The following is a 21433-nucleotide window of genomic DNA, read 5'->3' on the forward strand; positions in this document are numbered from 1 at the left end:
GCTCCACCTGAACTGTGTCTGATACACATTCTCTATCTTCCCTCTACAACATTTCTTCTACAGAGTTAACTTTCTAAACCAAAGATTCTATCAGACTTTACCCTGAGCTTCAGGAACGACATTCAAACATCTCAGTAGGCTTTAAAGGCCCTCAACAGTCTACTATCAACCCAAGAGCACAGCTTCTCCTTATACTACCATCTTTTATTCTAATTGCCCTACTCAGTAGGCAGGCTACCTTCCACACACTTTGAACTTATTTTGTATCTTTACTCTTGACTTTATTCAAATGTCTTTCCGGACCTAAGGTAGATCCCTACTACTTCTTGGACCTTGGAAAATACTACTCATCCCCAAAAGCTCTGTTCCTTTTGTCAAACTTTCATGGGCCCTGAAAAGAATCAATCACTTGCCCCTCTTCACTCTCAAAGCAAATTTGTAAGTATAACCTTCTTTGACACTAATCACATTTTGTGAGTGACTTATGGTTATCGCTACATAAGGTTATGTGACCATCCCATTAATTTCAGAGAGCAGAGGTCATCATTTATCTTTCAGTCCCTCCACTACCTGCTGTAGTGCCTTATGTGAGGTATCACATGAAAACATATTGAAAAGAACATATGTAATGACAAAGAAATATTTATTAGTATTAGCTTATTTATTTTTGCTGAACACTGGTTGGGTCAAAGAGGGTATACATGTTAGGGAAAAAAATGAACTAGATAAGTATTAATTTTACTAATAATTCATTATTTGCATTTTAAGATAACTCACTAAATAAATTTTCTAAAGACTTTTAAGTTGAGATATTGAACCCCAACTTATGTTTTCTTCCTTTCCAACCCTCGATCTACCCATGGTGTTTTCCACACCCACGGGGATTTTTATCCAAAAAAGTTCTTTAATCTTGACTCCAAATAACCTTTTCACTCAATGGTGTGCTGCTAAATCATCTCTTCAAAAGAAAAATGCCTTGATTTTTAGCATTTGCCAATTTCCATGATGTTAGTATTCTCAATACTTCTGGTTTCAAGGACTGCTGTGTTCAACAACTAGCTTGTAGTATTCCTGAAAATCCAACAGTCACTGCCTATGAGCAGGTTTAAGTAAACTATAACTGTTTTATACTCAATTTTCAACAGTCTACTTCCAGAGCTACATCTTGGACCCAAGACTTCCCCTTTGAAATTTTAACTGAAACATATTATGTTCCTACCTAAATTTTTTGTCTCTGTCTCTCCTGGTGCAACTTCTCAAACCTAGACCCCATGGTGAAGCACTTCAACTTTTCTCTCAACAGCCTCATCTATGTACTAATTCACTCACCCTTCACTGCCTCTTTTCTATAAAATTTCAACCTGAAGTCAATCCAATCTTCTGCCATATCTGTTACATGAGCATCAGAATGCTGCAAAATTCTGAGAAAATCTCACAGCCACATGCATTGTTGTGACAATGTGATTTATGCTTCTCAACATCAAATGAGACCTTCAGCTTTACTAGGAATTCTTCTGACACGGACCTGAAGCATTTCTTTTTCTATTCCCTTTGGTAATGTATCCAAACCTGTTACAACCTCCTTCACCTCCTGCATCTGTATCATAGCCCCTGTCTTGTAGATGAGCATTTCCTGTTCTTGTAGACAACCACAGAGAAGATTAGGGAAATGGGGTGTGACATCCCAGCTTTTCACTTTAATATCAAAAGGTCAGAGTTCTCTGCAAGGACACTTACACTCTTCCTGAAATTTCAGAATGGAACTTGCCCTTTCTTATTCCAAAGAATGTCCCTGATTTTGTCTTCTTGACTACATTTCTTCTTTCTCCTCTGTGATGTCACGGCATCACATGTTCTCCCTTCGATAAATCTGCAACTTCACTGTCACAACTAGTCCCTTTCCTGATAATCTATAAACATGTTTCAATTTACCTTATTAAATAAAAACATCCCTATCCAACCAACCAGTAAAAATAAAATCTTTTTCATGACAATATCTTCCCTTGACCAAGCTTTCCCTTTTCAGTCCAGTTCCTTAACAAAATAGTCTGTTTCCTGAACCATATTCACCCTTTCATTCATATGTTTATTACAAAATTAACATAAGACAGTTTTACAATGTCAGTATAAAGATGAATATAAAGCAAAACAACAAAATATTAGCTGTCATCCCACCAAGTGGCTGTATCATTGGCATTTTGGCACATTTCCTTCCAGTCTTATTTCTAAACCAGTTGTGTGTGTTGTTTTCAATGTTGGAATTAGAATGTTTATAGAATTTAATTTTTTTTTTCATTTATCATTATATCATGGACAGTGCTCAATTTTATGAACTTTTCTTTAAAAACATGATTCTTAGTGATTGCATTATATTTTAGTGAATAAATGAAACTAATTTACACAACTATTCATCTATGCCATTCACTGAAGGACCCAACGAATTTAGGCTTCAATGTCAACTTCACTAAATAATTACCTCCTATTTCCCAAATTTAAAGGGGTCATTCCTTTCCCCATCTTACTTGAACTTTTTGCAACAGTTGACAGTCTTTATATAGATTCCTTTTCTCAAAATAGTTTTCCCTTGTCTTTCATAATATGACATTGTTTATCATTTTCATCCTATTTATCTAACCATTTTCCTCAAAAAAGTTTGCTTGTTCCTCTTCTTACACCCAAGTATTCTGTCCTTTTCACTTCATTCGTGAACATTTTTCATCCAAACCATGACCAAAAATAACAATTGTACACAAAAATGTCTGAATTGTAACAGTGATGGTTTTCTTTTCCTAAATATGTTTGTTTACCATCCTCATAAGTAAGAAAAGCTTTTTCCACTGGCTTATTATTTGTATACTCAAAATGTCTGGGTTATACCTTTGAGAAGGATGAAGGACCAATATAAAGGTGTTCTTAAGTCAGGAGCAACAGATCAGATTCAGAATTCAGGTAAATAAGAACCTTAGGCCCTAAGTTGGAGGTGGGAGACGTTATACTTAGGTATATCTGACTGAGCAAATAGCATTATTTTCAGTAGGTAGAGAAAAATACAGTCACATTTATATACCAAATCATCAATTTATCAAAATGTAGTTTGAGGAAAAAAATTCCTTTTTGAGGGGGGCCCTCTTCTACAATAAGTTATTTGATTTACAAAATAAAGTTTTTTATAATCATGTTGTCACTGAAAAATAGTGAAATCAATTTGGTTTTTCTTCTTTGGGTCAGCAGGAAGTTCTATCTCATTTTCCTCCAGGTAGCTTTTATGATGGATATTAATCATATAGACACGTCTTCTTTTTCAGAGCTATAAAGGCTCAGTGTTCCACAAGGTTGGCTTATTCTCTCCAAGGTGCCCAGGCACAATATTAAAAGCAAAACAATTACATAACACTGAGTGCTTTATGTTACAGGTAAAATCTCAAGACAATCTTATTATCAAGATGAGGTTTTTATAAGAAAACCGTTCTGATGTTCTGTTATCGGTTATAACAGTATTTTGTTGAGTTGGCCAGTGAATGTTCTTTGGTCCTGGCTTTTACAAGACTCAATGTGTCTAAAAGAAGTAACTGATGGTATGCTGTTTATACTGTAGGTAGGGCAGGAGAGATGAAATCCTCATACCTAATATTTATAGAGCATTTTCAACTTTTACAAACTGGCTTATTATATTTTACTTCATTTGCTTTTCATCTTCGTTTTGAGAAACACATTAGAGAGGTATTTGTTATCTTCATTGAGCAGATTGAGAAACTGAGGCTAGAATGACTGGACTGGCTTGCTAAATTTGAATACAAACTCAAATCCCATGACTCCTAACCCAGATAGTGTTTTCTTCTACTAGCACTTAATTTGATTTGTCATTAAATAATAATTACTTTTTCTTTTGATTCATTCCAACTCATCTCACATGCCTCACATGCATTTTTTTTCAGATGAAAAGGACAGGAAAAGAGTATACACAGCAGCATATTTTCCCCCTACTGACATCACACACTTTTATTTGCTGAGTCTCATTTGTCTCTACTCTATGGCACATATCCCAAAATTTAATTTCTAACAACATAATAACAAAAATCTATTCAGTGAACCCATTTGGAAGTACAGTGGAAAAAGTAACTATGTTGCCATGAAAATGTCATTCTCCTACAATGGATCTTAGTTTCATGTATACACACACACGAGAATAAGAATACCGGTCTCATAGGGTTATTGAACAGAGCTACTGCCAACCAGGTACCTGCCCTAGTCAAAATTGTGGGAATCTCTCCAGACAGCTTTCCCTTTCCTTCCCTGTCCACATCACCAAAGACACCAAGTGCTGTTGATTCTATGCCATGAAAAACTATACAGTTTGTCCTTCCTTCTCCATCTTCACTAATTTTGTCTTAGTTTTGATCTGCACAATTATACTGCAGTTACTATTAATTTATATCTGATTTCCAGTCTTGTCAATTTCAACTTAATGAGGCTTATAGAGAATGAGTTCCAGTGACAGGTGCAACAGCTAAATACTTGAGTTTCCTTGGGATACCTGCATTTCTATTTTTCATTGTATCCTTGGTGCATTTGAATACTTCAGATGGACAGTCTTAATTAGGTACAGATAGCTCTTAAGACTCTTTATACACCTACTATGTTTCACTTAGAAGATGTGCCGATATCTAGCAACACCAGTAAAAACCAATCGGAGGTATAAATGGAGCCTAATAGACTCCAGAGAAGTCAACCAAACTCACTTTTACCAGGGAACAGCATCTGAAATGGTGAATCCTAAATCTGCATACATGGAGAAAGTCCTATAAAATCCCACTACACTTTCAGAAAATTTATGTGTGTCCTCATTGGAAAAGGTCATTCCAGATAGGAAGACTTAATTCCATGAAGATGCCTACTGACTGCCAAAGTTATTTTACAGGGTATGTTTCCAATGAACTTTTAGCTTTCGCCCATTATACTAAAAGATATTCCCTAAAAGATGCGCCTCCTGCAGTAAGATTCCAAGAATATCTGGAATCCAAAGTATGTTGAAAATGTAACTCCCAGGGGGCGCTTGGGTGGCTCAGTCATTAAGCGTCTGCCTTGGGCTCAGGTCATGGTCCCAGGGTCCTGGGATGGAGCCCCGCATCGGGCTCCCTGCTCAGTGGGAAGCCTGCTTCTTCTCCCTTTCACACTTCCCCCTGCTTGTGTTCCTTCTCTCGCTGTTTCTTCCTCTGTCAAATAAATCAATAAAATCTTAAAAAAAAAAAAAAAAGAAAATGTAAGTCCCATAAGTTAGTAGGAATTTGAAAGTCCAAAAATACTTACACCAAAGTTGGTAGCGGCAAATCGATCTGAGGCAGAAACCTGTACATTTGTTGAAATTGTTGTGTGAGCGTAGAAAGCATTTATATTCGCCAACAAGGTGCTCATGACAGCAGGGACACCAGGGCACATGTATTTAGAAGACAAACATGAGAAGTGCCTACAAGACAAAAACATTGAGCACTTTAAATAAACATAAACCAATGAATTCATGTAACTGTGCCCTCTAATGTCAGCGATTAATTCCTTAACTACATCTTTGAAAAAGAGAGAAAACTCCCACAGTCTCTACTAAATGAAAGAGAAAGCAATCTCAGCTTTTAAAAATTTCTCATTCACAAATGTGAAGTGGCTTAATTAGAATGCGATCTGTCAAAGGGATGAGTGCAGAATTCCCTTCAAGTGTGGGAGTGTTGTGTGAACACACCGAAAGTGCAATTTCCAGTGGAATCCAGCATTGTTGGAAAACAATTACATGGGAGTCTCCCCTTCTCCAGCAACTATGCTGTCACTTACTTCAGTTCCTGAAATGCTCTATTTCAACCAGAATACCCTTTCATTCTTGTATTCCTATCACACTGATGAAGCAAGAGGCTCCCTTTTCATCACACGTCTACTGAGCAAGTGAACTTAACATCTGACTTGAGTCCAGTTTCTGGACTTTTGTCATTAGAATACCTTCCAGAAGCAGTTCTGTTTTCCTAGCATTTTGCTGCAACCACGATTTAATAAGGGAAACAGACGAATAGTGAGGACAGATTGAATTATGCAAGCTCAATGCTTAAAGACCATTTCTTTTAAACCTTGAATAATAGTATCACAGACATCAGAGGCATCAAGCGTTCAGTTCTGTTACTTCTCTCAAGAAAACCTGTTTCATTTGAACTATAACAAAAGACTTGGAAATTGAAAGCACAGCTTATGATAAAAGTGAAAAGATAAAATGCAGAGGAAAGAAATCTTCAGTATGTAATCTAATCCTATTTTGCTCTCATACGTCAGTAATTTATCCTCCACTTAGGCATCTCTGAATTCTGTATTACTGAACTCAAACATGGAATGTACAAACATAAATGCCCTGAATGACACCTTAAAAGAAATGGAGGATAGTCCTGGAAATGGTGGTTTCTCTTAGATCTCAGCCACGCCACTCATGCAGCTTGTTATGATACTAGCTGATAAAAGTAGGTCTAAGTTTTAAACATGGATCTTTGAGGATTACCAATAACAAAGCATGTCATGGGAGTTGCATGATGTTTTCCTATTTAACCCTAGAAATACATCATCACCGATTGCTTCTTTTAGGTAAATGATACCTATTTTGACTTTATTATACACTAATTATATGTATTAAGAATATCACAAATAATATAAAGATATTAAACATAGAAATTAAAAAACTCCTAACATTATATATCTTTTTTTTTTTTGAGCAATTCACAAATAATGAAATTTGTTAGACCCAAAGTTAGAGGTTAAGAGTTGTGCAATATGCAAGAACTAAATGCACTGGTACAGGGGATGGCACAAGGAAACTAAACATACCTAGGGGGAACAAGAGTTATAGAAACATCAGTTGTCAAAATAAATTGGTAAGAAACTGAAAGACCAGAAGTTTATTATCCTGAACATGCATTATGTATTTAAAGGGATATTGGAGGTCACCAGGATGAACAATCTTGTTCTTGGTTTTAAAAAAAGGATCCATGTCTCCCTAATGCAGCTGAGTATTACACAGTATTTAAATCTGCTAGCCACCACCCTCTGATTTTTGGACCCCAATGAGATTGGTAACAGTTTAGAAGGGTCTGTAAGCAGAAATAATGGAGAAACAAATATTCTGAAGGTGCTTCTAGTGTGAATTCTGTAGGTGAAATTGAAAGTTTTATAATGAAGATGACACAATTATTGAATGATGTTCATTGCTTATAAGCCAAGTGAGGGGAAAAATGAGCATAATATGGGAAGGCTGGGGATATAAACAAGCTTGGTATAGGATATAGGATATTCTTTGGGAAATTTGGGCTCTACCAACCTAAAATTGCTAGGGTTCACTGTACACAATATTTTTTTCCCATTGTGCCTTGGTTTTTTCTCTTCCATTCCCCTGGAATATATCTTTTACCTATCTGTGACAGCAAGCCCTGCGCTTGGTTTGGCTATCTCTGAGTCATGCATTAATTCTTAGCCCAGCCTCACTTTGAGACCCACCAGGGCACAATATGCACATTCGAACTTACTCTCCTTTAGCACTCTGTTTGGCTTTTCTCATAACTTCTGCATAATTGTATTACATCTCTTGTGTGACTAATTCTTTCCATTAGTCTATAAGTGGATTCATTACTATATATCCAATGCCTAACACAGTATCTCACATTTAGACATGTTAAATAAATATTTATCGAACCAAATTCTAGGGACACTAAACTCTTTACTCTTCTATGGCCATTACATGAACTCTAATCCTCAAGACCTTGGCTCAGACATTCCCCTCTGATTTCTCCTCTGTGGGCTCACCACTACTGGGCTCCAATCAGCCTTTGAACCTGTGTCCTCCATCTCCGGGCCTCCTAACTTCCTCTATCCAATGGATACTTCTGTAATAACACCCAAACTATTGGAGTTCAGGCAATATAAGTTTAAAACCATCTCTCTTAAGAGAAAGAATATCTTTCTCTTAATTTATCTTCTTCCTTCTCTCTTCAATGTTGTGTATTACTTGCACATGTATCTGTTCCTTTCAGCATGTGTCTAGTTCATGCTTGGTTATCTTAATTCAGCCTGCCTCTAGCATAGTGTTTTCTTATACATAGGAGTTGACCAATGTTTATTAATGAAAACAAAAACAATATGAGCCAAAGTTATTTATGTAGAGTTAGCGTATACAGGACGGTTGGTTACCTTGAGTATGACAGTTCTCAAAACGGATAATTGCTTTGTAAACATTTGTTGAAGTGCATAACAGTTAACAGTAATGATGACAATAACTTTGAAGGCTAATAGCATTCTGCTTATAACCGCTATATATTTAAAATTTTCCAGAGCATTAGGCATGTATTTATCTTAGAGGATAGACAAAAATACTTTACTTTGATTTAAATTTAACTGAGATAATTTCTGGGGTATGATGGGAGGTAGCTAGCTGCATATGATTCACCCCTTGAAACTTCCCATGGAAATATCTGAGAAAAACAAAAAAGAAAGTCAAGTCATAAAAGCACTAGGCATTAGAGTACCAATCAAAGATTTCCCAGTATCTGGGAGGACTTTGCCTAACTTTAGGGCAGCTGGCTAGATTGAGAGATGTTCAGTGGCTGACTAAACTCCTAAAATATTAACCTGACTAGAGAGGAAATGGGAAGATATTTCTAGCAAACATACACTGTAGACCCTGTATCTAAGATTGGGGCGTAGGCTGCTGGCCAGCAAGGCTATCAATCACTTCCCTATTCCATGCTAATGGCTTCTCAAGGCAGTAAAGAGCTGCCTCCTGTTTCCCACACCTACTTACTCTATATCCATTAAAGAGTATACAGCTCCCAAGATTGTAATACAGCTTGTGTAACAGGGAATAGGCAATGGGCTTTGAAGCTAGTTAGAAAAAAATGGCTGGAAGAACACTGGGAACAGTATATCCTGGGGATTATATATAATCTCTAATGTTTTACTTCCAGCAAGAGTTCACAGCTTGTTTAGATTATCCAGGGGGTTAAAAAATCCAGTTCTTATATATGGAGAACCCACAAATAGGAGCGGGTAAATATATTTTCCTAATCTAAAGGAGAGCTGCATTTAAATAAAGTCATGGGAAAGAGGGGAACATTTTTAGAGGCTTGGCTTCCAGTTTAAGGTCTTTAAGTGAATACTGACAATACCCAGGTGGTCAACAAATACCGATTCAAAAGAACCCTGTAAGTTGCCAAACAAGCAAGATGCAAATATCTTTACATATTATTTTAACATATGAAAGTGTATAACCTATATTAGTCTTTAAAATACTATTAAACAAGATTTTTACAGAAGAAGTCAACAACAAATCACCCATAAAATGTTTTTTCTTTCAAAGTTTTATCATAGACCTACTAGTTTCTGGTTAATGTGTAGATGCAAAAAAAAAAAAAAAAATTACCATAAAATTACTATAAAATAGATACCACCTTGATTTCACTAAATAAAATATATTGAGTTAATTTTGAAGATATTAATGGAATGATTTTTGGCTCATAACTCTGTAAGGCAAAATACAGAGATGAGAATGGTGAAAATGTGGAAATCAAAGGAGAACAATGAGAAAAACCCAGTATTTCATTTAATGCTACTTTTCATCTCATCAGAAACTTTACATCAGTTTTAATATCAAATTAGCCTTACAATGGTGTTTTTCTTGTGAGCTAATTAAAATTGTAAGCAATAAAATTTTCATTGTCTGGTAAAAGGAAGAAGGTAAATAAAGTCATAAATATGGTCCTCCTTAATTTGGTTGGAATTAAATTGAACACGTCTCAACATACCTAAAAATTAAAGATACAATAATTGTCACTTCTTAGAACTTACGTTAAAATGTTCTTCTTAAAACTAGTGACTCCAGAGTTAATCGGGAGTTGGAATACTAAGAATAAAGGTGTAAGCATTTGAAAAAAAAAGTTTATGCATTTTATATTAATTTTAAAAATAAAGCATTAAAATTCAGAATTTTCAGGTCACTCCTATGAATATAATCTTTTCCCTATTGGTTAAAAAAAAAAAAAAACCTGTCTTTTTTCTTTTTTTCTTTTTTTGAGAAGGAGAAAGAGAGAGAGAATCTTAAGCAGGCTCCACACCTAGTGCAGAGCCAGATGAGGGGCTCACTCTCACAACGCTGAGATCATGACCTGAGCCGAAATCGAGAGTTGACCCTTAACCAACTGAGCCACCCAGGAGCCCCTACCTGTTCTTTCCTAGAAACTGTGAATAGGATCATGGTAAGTTACAAATGGTACCAAACAACAGTCACACTGAACTTGCCATTTCACATTCACTTTTTAACCTAAATGGTAAATGATTAGGCAGTCAATATAATCAAAAAAATATTAAGCATCAAAGTACACATTTCTTAGATGATGAAAAGAAAGAAAAAAAGAGACTTATATCTCGAAGAAGAGTAAGTATTAATCAGGGTTAGTGGCTACACTTCTTGGGAACCTTGAAAAGAATAGCAAATTGCTTTTTTGGTATGTGGGGTAGATAGAAGGATTCACGGTGGCCAATTTAGAGTTATAGGTATCACGGCATAAGCATGATTCACTGTAATCCTAGCTCTGTTCTGTGACCTTAGAAAAGTAACTTTATCACTCCTAGATTCAGTTTCTCCATCTCTGAAGGGAAAAGATCTAATCCTTCCAAGCTTTAACATGCTATGCATCTCTGAATACAGATAATTGGTTGTGTCCAGCCATAAACATTACTTCCTCCCACTATCAACATTTGATTCTATTGGAGCCCATGGTTAATAGGGATGGCCAGAAAACAGGGGACAAGGGAGTCATTTGCAGGCATCCTTTGCTGGTTGGTAGCAGATAACAGGCTTCTACATAGTGTTCAATTTGCAAAGCACTTCCCTCTGACTTTCTGTGTGCCTCTTCTCTATGTGTGGTTATTGCCAAGGTGAAGTTTCTTGCTTCTAAGCATCTCCTTGAAAATCAATTCCTTTTAAAGGCTGTAGTTTCAATGCTACTTACATTGTTCTAGGAGGGAGAGGGAAAACAGGATTTAAAGTACAATTAGCAATTTAAAACGACTGAACAGATCCTTGCAGCAAACCACCCCTTCAAAAGGTACACCTTCAAATAAAATAGGTCGAAAAGCATGATTGTAATCTCTGAAAATGCTAACATTTCCTGACACAGACACGATTGAAAACAATGGATTAATAATGTTTAAATCCCCTGACTTCGCTTTTTGAAGAAAATGGGGTTAGTGTCAAACCAATTTAACAAATGGAATTTCAGCTTCATTGGAAAAGTTAGAGTAACAAACTCAAAAAGATGATGCTTAAATTGCCAACAATGAGACAGTTACTGGCATGTTTTCAGCTAAAGCAATTGCTACAACATTATCAAGCATTGATTCTCAAATATTATTGGCAAAATGTTGGGAAGTCATGTGTATTTCAATTTATAAATCCGGATTCAGTTCACTTGTCATTGTTCATAGATATCACGATGGGGGTGGGGGGGGGGGACAATCATCTAACTCACCTGCCTTTTTAGAGACAATTGTCCCTAATCACATCATCTTGTGGTTTTCAAGGGATCGAAATGCCTTTGATTCAAAAGATTTAAAGATCAATTTTTTTTTTTATAAAAACAAGAGCAAAGTGATTGGAAGGAAGCACCATAAAGACAATAATAATTTTTAGATCCTTTGGAGATTTCAAGAAACAATACAAGATGAAAGGAAAGACTATCTGTAGTCCCAATGTCAGAAATACACTACAACAGTATTTATCACATTTGCTCCCTAAAATCCAAATTAGCATGCATTTCAGTGATTGCGTACATGCTTGTCACTAAGGAGGGGGTCAAACACTTAAGGAACCACTTCTCTTTCAGTGAAAAGCATCATAACTTTTCATAAATGCTATGGATTGCTGGAATTCAACTACAGAGATTTTGAGTGTGAGGCAGTGGTGGGAGACAGGAAAGTAAGGAAATATGTAGGGTTTAGAGGAATGGTGGAAGCTGAAGAGCAAGTAAGGCTGGGACCCTCAGACTGACCATCAGCTTTCTCTGACACCTCTCTTCATCTGTGCCTGGATTTGGTCCCTTCATGTCTATGCTCTTACAGTACCCATGTACACCTCAATTACGCTGTCTTCTTGTTAATTTCTTCTTCCTCTTTGCTCTAGATTAGGAACTCACTAAAGCAAGAGATATCTTTTACTGCTGTATCCCAATGCCCTGTATAAGTCCTCATACTTAAATACTCAGAATGTCTGTCAGATAAATGAATTGTATCTTCTGGAATGGGGAATCCATGAGAGACTGGATCTTGACTTCTTGTTTGCTGATGTATTCTTAGTGCCTAAAAAACTCCTTGGCACATGGTAGGCCCTCAATAAATATTTCTTACAGGAATGAGTGATTCGTTCATCAATTATGCAGCACTCTCTTTAGAAAGCAGGCCCACGGCTCAAGCAGCTAAAACAGACTAGTGCCTTTAAGATAAACTATATCCCAATAGTTCTAGTTCAAATATAAATTCAATTAAGAGGGCCAGTACCAAAGTAAAGGTTGTTTGTTAAGAACACCAAGGTGAAAAACACTGACTAAATGCATTTCTCACTTGGTATTACAGATGCATGACCATAGTCTAATGAAATCTCAGATTCTGTGAGACACCTGGGCTTCATTTTACAATAAATGGCTCATTAAACACTAAGTTAAAATGTATTTGATTGACAGAAATCACCTCCAGAGGACAATTAATCCCTGATGCTGACATGGAATTCCCTGCATGTGTTTAGGGGTGAACAGCAAGTCTGTCAGAACGTTTTTAAGAGCATTTATGTTTGCACAGATAGATAAAAAACATCAAGGACTCTCAAAATTCTCATGATGAAAACAGACTCTATGCCCAACATCACGATGCAAAATATGTAAAATGCTCCTTTGGAAAGGAAACAGACTCTCATTCTTGCTATCATATATTGGAAAATTGCCCCTTTTTTTTTGAAAGATGGATTTACCATGTGGGAACAAATCCTCCTGGTCTTGATCAATCGGCTGTCCAAATGGGAAAATTATAATCCCTTTCTCCTCCCTCATGCATGTTCCAAAACAAAGAATATATTTTTATGCAACAAACTGGGCCAATAAATTGTGCCCTTATAGAAAATGTTTTGTGGTAAAAGGAGAGAGATTTACAATAAGCAGGAGATACCTTAGAGGACTGGGAAGTTCAGTATTAATATTCAGATTATTTACCAGCAAAACAGATTCAACCTCCTTCTTATGATGAGAAATACACATGAGGAAAATGTAATAACATACAACCAGACTCTCTGGCTTAATACCCATTTCTCCTTTATTTCTGCTCCAAATCCATCTTCAAAGAAATGGGAGTAGGCTTAAAAGAAACCTGCAATCTCCACTAAAAACAGGAAGATTATGAGGTTACTTGGGGATTTGGCTAAGCATAAGTAGACTTTAAAAACCAAAAACTGAGTTTGATTTGTTTCTCTGATCAAATCATATCTAGGAAAGCCCACAGAAATTAAGCAGTTTTGTCCTTTCCCAAATTTGTAAATGCCCTTACTATGTAGACAGGACATCTGTTTCTTCCTTGAAGCTGCGTTCCCCAACTTTGTGTTTTTAAAATTAAGGGAAATACTTCTGAGGTAAGTCTGACATATGTAGTTCTAGGTTTTGCTGTTGTTGCTTGGTTGGTTTTCTGGATCCCCTGAAGCAAAGTTTCAAGACAATAGGAAAATACCACTGATCCAAAGGCAACCAATTTAAATTTGAAGATATAGCTGGTTATTCATAAATTCTTTTTTAAAAATTGTGTTACTCATTGGCCAACAATCGGTTAGGAGTCAATATACAATTCAGTTACAGGAGTATCGCTTGGAAAATATGGTAAAAAAAAAAAAAAATCCCTGAAAGGTTACATTTCAACACCTAACAGAAGAATGTCAGTACTCTGATACTTCTCTAAATTATTATAATCAATCAATATGGTATGCTCTAAAACATTTATAAGGTAAAATAGATAATGTACACCAGCTTACTCTTTCAAGTTCCATTTTGCATGCTTTTGGCAACTGTGAACTTTGTTTCTTAAGATCTATTTATTTGAAAGAGAGAGGCAGAGAGTTTGTGTGCAAGTTGGGGGAGGGGGAGAGGGAGACAAAAAATCCCAAGCAGACACCCCACTGAGTGTGGAGCCCTACACTGGGCTGGATCTCAAGACCCAGGGACCATGACCTGAGCTGAAACCAAGAGTAGGACACTTAACTGACTGAGCCACCCAGGAGCCCTGGCAACTGTGAACTTCTGACATGAAGAAATACGCCAGGAGAAGTTGAGAATAAACACTTCTACTTCTGATTCATTCAGTTAAAAATATGTACTGAGTTTCTATCATGCACCCAGAATATTTTATAAGGTAGTAATAAAACTTACAGCTGTTGGATTCAATATATCAATTTGTAAATCTTTGAACAGAATTCAAGTGCTCCTCTAAGTGACACCATTCTACCATCTCTCTTAAACTAGATTACACATGTAATTATAATATTAACATATTGATATAAAATGGGTACAGGTGTATTTTTCTATAAAAACTATTTCAACAACTAATGATCATCAACGAATAGTAAATAAAGAGATCATATTTATGTTGGTAGTCAAATTTTTTAGGAGTTAACAGACTGTCAAACAACAGGAATATTTTTTATTCTGGTGAGATGGTAAAATTTGTACTGTTAAAGCAAAATTGCACTGGACATAATGAAATAGGCCAGGAAAATTTTATTCAAGGGTGTGCAGTAGGGAAGAGAAATCAGAACTCAGTCCAACCTCAAGTCCACTGACATAACAGATGGGGACATTTTTAAGGGCTGAATTGGAAGGGGCATGAATGGGAGTTTTTAAGAGCTAGAGTTGGGGGAATCCTAGTCACCTGTGCTTGCTAATTGGCATTACCCCCCCAAAAAGATAAACTTTCTCTTATAATCATGACCCAAGATAGTATTACAACGTGGAGCAAGGTACCTGTCCAAATTAGGCTCCTACCCCACAATAGAGACTGGGCAACAGGGGTCTATACTCCTTGGTGATTGCATTTGAAAGGGATGCCTGCCAGGTCCTTGAGAAAGCTAGTCCTGGATTGTAAAACTGCCAAGAGGCTTTCAAAAAATTATAATTCAAAGAATTTACCATTATAATTTTTCTAAAGTAAATGTTGTAAGAAAAGGGAAGTCAGGGACCTCTGGGTTTAAGACTTCTGGATTTTGTAAGGGCCAAGGTGAGAGGGAGGTCAGGGGCCTAGACGTAAGTAAGAAGTCTAATGTACACCAGCTTACTCTTTCAAGTTGAGGGAAATGTTAAGGCCATGTTGGTCAGTACTCAAAGCTGAAAGAAACATTTAATAAATAAAAGTATCAATATCAGGGGCACCTGGGTGGCTCAGGTGGTTAAGGGTCTGCCTTTGCCTCAGGTCATGATCTCCAGGTCCTGAGATTGATCCCCCATGTCGGGCTCCCAGCTCAGCAGGGAGTCTGCTCCTCCCTCTCCCTCTCCCCCTGTTGTGCTCTCTCTCTCAAATGAATAAATAAAAAATAAATGAAAACATCAGTATCAAATCAAATGTATAACCAGAAGTAGATACAGTTGATCCTTGATACAGGGGTTAGTTAGGGTCACTGACCCCTGCACAGTCAAAAATCCACATATAACTTTTGACTCCCCCAAAACTTAACTAGGAGCATACTACTGACTGTGACATACATATTATTTACATAAACAGTCATAAACACGTATTTTGTGGGTTATATTATATGTATCCTTAGAATAAGCTAGAGAAGAGAAAGCATTAAGAAAATCATAAGGAAGAGAAAAATACATTTACAGTACTGTAAAAAATCTGTAATCTGTAAGTAGACCAACAACAGTCCAAAACCCTTGGTGTTCAAGGGTCAACTACATAATCTACTGTATTTTGTTATCATCAAAGTGCATTTCTCAATTTATTACCAAAAAAGAAGACATGTTTTCCCTTATGCCTCTCTGCCTTGCTTTCACTCTTTAGACCAGCAGTTGGCAATCTAAGTCCACTGCCAAAACCAGCCCATAGTGTTTGTTTTTAAAATAAAGTTTTATCAGTACATGACCATGCCCACTTGTTTACTTAATATCTATGGCTGCTTTTGCACCTGGAGTGCAGAGTGGAGCAGTTGTGACAGAGACTATAGGACCCACAAAGCTAAAAATACTTACTATGTGGCCCTTCATAACTATAGGCTCATATGCAGGTCACTTGATACTAAAGAAGTATCCAAAAATACCTTCTTGTTACTGTTTACTTAAGTCAAAGGTAAGAGAAAAATACAAGCGATAAAATGAATAAAGGATGATCTTCCTCTTTTAAGCTGTCATACAGTTACCCTTTTTCTATATTAACATGATTATGCTTCTCAGAATATAGGAAACATGGCAAAGAAGTAATGTGACATCAGCTCACAGAGATATTTTGGAATAAATTTAACTTGATCCTTTCTTTTATTGATATTTTTTCCAGAAGCAGGCTCTTCATTGCTGTTGCTTCACTGTTGTCTTTTTTAACATAGTTTATTTTAGACTGTTAATCATAGTTGCATTTTTATTGTGCTCAATTTGGTGTGAGGTATTCTGAATTATAGCCAATGACATGGGACAGAGCAGATGACAAAGTCACAGGATTCCATTATGGCTGCCCAGTTACAAAATAGGTTGCCTCAAAAGGAGTGTGTTGTTGCTGTATATGCACAAGCAGAGAGATGATGACCATAAGTAATGGATGCAACAACAGGATTTCTAATCTGGAGAAAGGTTCAATTGCATGACCCCTAAGTTCCTTTTCACCTCCATAATCTATAAGTCTTTATTATTTAGATTTAGGACATTCTGTTGACTAAAAAAACATACAATTGATCAAAAAAATTTTAAATGTAGTCTTACATAGAATGTTCTAGATTTATGCTAAGAACAGTAAACTTTGAAAAAGAGCATTGATTTTGGTCCAATCCACATCCATCATTCAGATGGTTGAAAATGACTATCTGGGCCAGCTTCTATTTGGTTGACATGAAAATATGATCTGATCCTTAATATAAAAGCACAGTTTTCTAATAAACATAAATAGTTTACATATTATATATGGTATATATCTGAACAAGATGCATTTATATACTTAGACCAGGTTTCAAAGGTAAACTGTAGGCAAGGAATAACACAATTCTAAACCCTTACCAAAACTCCTCAGTAAGGGTCACTTCCATAGAACCCATTTACTGCAGTACATGTGTTCTCAATAAATCTTGGTTTTGAAATAGTAGCACCGCTATAAATATAGGAAGGAAGAATATGCAGCCTATTGTTTGGGTCAAGACAGTGACATGGCTCTGGATGCGTGTCTCTGACACCAACAGACTCTGTAAAGTTGGACGATGCACTTCCATCATCAGGCTTTAGTTTCCTCAGATATCAAATAAGGTATTGGTTCTCAAACTTCAGAGTTTATAAGAAGCATCCAGAGGGCTTATTAAATTACACATCACTGGGCCCCACTCCGAGAGTTTCTGATTCAGTAGGTTTGGAGTAGGGTGGAGAATTTGCATTTTGCAAGTTCCCAGGTGTTGCAAATGCTGTTTCTCAACAGAGCACACTATGAGAACAAAATAAGGTTTGGGAAGAAATGGTTGTAGCGAATTACCAAATCCTTAACACTTTATAGCTGTGAGAGAGCGTAGCCAGCACCAAATGGGCACATTCAAATGTAACTGACTTTGTAATCAAGATTTCATTTGAATTAGAAGAAAGGAGATGAATGCTTTTCTTTCTTTTTCTTTAGATTTCAACAGAGATTTTCGAACACTGTACGAGTTTTAGAGTACTTACGTCATAGCTTGATAAATGGATTCAATCCCATAACGCATGGCAAATTCATCGACTATTTCTTGGGAAGCATCATCAAAGAAAACCTTCCAGGCTTCCTCCCCTTTGACCTCTGGGATTTTCACTCCACCATTAGACTTCACTTCAGTCAAGTAATGGAAGAGATTCTAAAAGTAAGTGGTTTTCAATTGTTCAGTAATTCCTCAGAATAGGCCAGAAATATGTAACTGTAACTCTCAGTAATTTATATTTGCATTGTGATTGCATCTAATGTTTCATCAGCATATAGAAGCAATAGGAATATATTGGATTTTTATTCTAACTCATCTCATATTTATGCAAATTGGTTTTATTTCTGCCTATGTCTACACAGAATCAAAGATTCAGATGTTTCATACGTACCAATTCATTGTAGAAGGAAGTATAAGTTTTTGTATGTTAACATTTCTACATGCTAGAACATATTTGGCACTCATGGGCTCTGAATAAACTATAAGGCCCTGGATGAATACTGTGATTTTGGCTATGTTAATACAGAATTCTAGTATATAAAGGGCTTTGACTGTGAAATGGTAGGAGTCAGAGCTATGCATTGAGGTTAAAATGAATGTTTGAGAATTCTGTAATGAAGTAAAAATCACTACATACAATTTCTTTTTGCTTTTAACAAGTTTGGGAACTGCTATATGGATGCAGCCTAGGTCACTAAAGGATCCTTTCTTGAATTTAATTCTTTTTGGTTCTTGGACTAGCAGAAAAGGACTCTGAAAAGCAAAGTATATTGCTGTTCCTCTGATCCCAAATATTCTCTGTCCAAACTATAAGGCCAGAGTTGGCTCTCCATCCTGCCAGTTCAGGGATTACTATTTATTGATTTGAAAACTGAACCACCTTTCTTAAAGAAGTAGTATCACTGGCCAGATTGGAGTCAGGAACTTAAGCTTGGGTCCCATATCTAATTATGTGTAAGGTGTAAATGATTTAAATACTGTTCCCCATTCATTCTTTAGTAAAATGGAAGTGCAAATAATTCCACACATAAATTTTCATAGATTCCTTTAGGAAAGATTATATGCAAAGAGCAAATATTCTGTTATCTTTTTCTACCTTAGGAAGGTATTTTCTTCTCCACCTCTCTGAACATGGGGAAAGGTACCTTCCTCAGCTTCACCTCTTATTTTCTGATACATGGAACAAGAGTCATTTTTATCAGAGACAGGCTCTGGGGACAGCTCTAAGCTCTTAGATGCAAAGCATCCAATAGAAACAAAAGACTATGTGTCTGGGGCGCCTGGGTGGCTCAGTCATTAAGCGTCTGCCTTTGGCTCAGGTCATGATCCCAGAGCCCTGGGATCAAGCCCCGCATTGGGCTCCCTGATACGCGGGAAGCCTGCTTCTCCCTCTCTCATTCCCCCTGCTTGTGTTCCCTCTCTCGCTGTGTCTCTATCAAATAAATAAAATCTTAAAAAAAAAAAAAAAAGACTATGTGTCTGTATTCTACACTGAGGTGATTCTGCCCTTTGGATTCAAACTGGGTAGTCTAACCTCTAAGCCAACCAAGCCTGACTTTTGGAGCAGATATATTCTCTACCATCCCTGGGTGGTAAGGAAATTTTGATCCTTCCCATTCTCAACATGTTTGTGGAATCAGTAATTAAAATGGAGGATAGTTCAATATGTATGAAGCCCTTTGTTATTCTAGAAAAAGAAAAAAAAAAATCATTGCTTATTACAATGGCTACCAAAAACCACTGATGCAATATCAGCAATTTTGTATTTCTAATACTCCCAACTAAATCTTTAATAAAATCTGCACACAAACTCAGAGTTCTCAAAAATAATATTTGGATCCTCTCCTGTATTACTAAAGTACTGTATATTTAATGCTTCCAAAATATTTGTCATAACTTTTTTTTTAAACGAATGCTTTTGATATTTTTCTTCTTCCTTGGTCTACTTATTAATTATCATCTTATTGCCTTGTTTGTTAATACCTGCCTCATGTGTTTGTTCTGACTCTCAGTAGAGGACATCTGCCCACTCTTCAGAGAGTAAGACATAGGCTGTATGATTCCCTAGCACATCACATGCTATAGTACATAGTACAGGGTCAAAACTCCAGGAACAAATTCAATTTGCACAAACCTAATTCAATTATACTTTTAAGCCAAATATCTTGTTATATAATCCACAAAGACCTACTTCTTTTCAAGGTTTTATTATTAATACAATTCAATTCACTTACCTCATGTAAACATGTATATTGTATATGGTATGGGGCAACCTTCTCCTCTCCTTTTATTTCCACATTGATTTTCAATCGAATGGCCCCAGACACAGCTGACTTATCTGTCCGTTTCTCTGATAAAGTGAAATAGTAATTGGTCATTTTTGAAAATACCATATTTCTCAAAGAAATTCTCAAAAGCTTTAAAAAGGCTTACATGGCTAAAAGCCACTTTTTTAGATCAGGTTTGATTATTAACTAGCCATCATGATTCTGGTAAACACAATTTAAAATAATGTGCCTAAAATATATGTGTCACTAACTGTCAAACCACATTACAGATACTTCAAACCACAAAGCTTAATCGGAAGACTCTGCCATTCTGATACAAACTTCTGTGTACTTGATCAGTTTCTACAATGAAATTAATTGTTTGGGCAATTAAAAGCAAGATAACTTAAAAATACAATTAACCAGAAAACTATTTCATGTAAAAGCTTTCATTTCTCTTTCCATGCTTGAAAAGATGAGTCAAAGCTCTAACAAAAATTTGTTCACAGTTTTATCAGTGATTCCTAAAGACATACAGTCTATGGCCTGTGTTTACTAATGTGTTGGATTAACTGTTTATTGGGACGGAATCAATGTGCAATCAATTCAATCAAATAATGTGTATGTGTGTTTAATATGACCTGATCAGTAGCTTTAAGAGAAAAAAAAAAAAAGCATAATCACAAAATTCCTAGAGTTTGAATGTACATAGGGACCTACATTTGATATCTACTTCACAGATGAAATAAAAAGAGGCAAGCTGACACAAATAAAACACAAGGAGGTAGAGTAACAGAGAAAGTGGCAAAGACTGACTGACTCTCTTCCTAAGCATGACTGTATTTATAGTCATAAAAGATACATTTAAATCATGAAGTCTGCCTTCTTCTTGTGGAATGTCTGCTGACTTTTCATTGTTAATATTTGAGTCATTATGTTATGAAGATTCTTCCCCGAGGAGTGCCAGTATCATGAGAGTTCTCCTACTGGCTGGGAGATAGTTGATTTTCAACAAATCTTAAAGTTCTCTGCTGGGGCCAAAAGAAATGCAAGTTCTGGAATCTTTTTGTCACAGACTTCTGTCCGAAGTCCCAGGGAGCATTACTGGTTCTTTGATTTTAACCATCATCATCCCCAGAAACATATGGGACACTGGCTCTGCTTAGATGCCCAGGACTTTTGGCCAAGTCCTCCTCTGCATGGTGGAATGAATTCT

At 36.3% G+C, this 21433-nt stretch overlaps 1 protein-coding gene across 2 annotated transcripts in view; it reads right to left on the minus strand.

Annotated features, from left to right (window-relative positions):
- Positions 1–21433, minus strand: part of UNC13C (unc-13 homolog C) — a 564880-nt gene that overhangs the window by 276645 nt on the left and 266802 nt on the right. For both annotated transcript variants that reach the window (XM_064570458.1, XM_045900049.2), the window contains 3 exons: positions 20185–20300; positions 17943–18106; positions 5308–5464 (listed from right to left, as the gene is read on the minus strand). In XM_064570458.1, the coding sequence (XP_064426528.1) occupies positions 5308–5464; positions 17943–18106; positions 20185–20300 (437 nt within the window). The remainder of the gene's footprint in view (positions 1–5307; positions 5465–17942; positions 18107–20184; positions 20301–21433) is intronic.

Source organism: Mirounga angustirostris, unplaced genomic scaffold (assembly GCF_029215605.1).
Source record: "Mirounga angustirostris isolate CCGP_5_RB_7025 unplaced genomic scaffold, mMirAng1.0.hap1 SCAF_9, whole genome shotgun sequence".
Classification (NCBI taxonomy): domain Eukaryota; kingdom Metazoa; phylum Chordata; class Mammalia; order Carnivora; family Phocidae; genus Mirounga; species Mirounga angustirostris.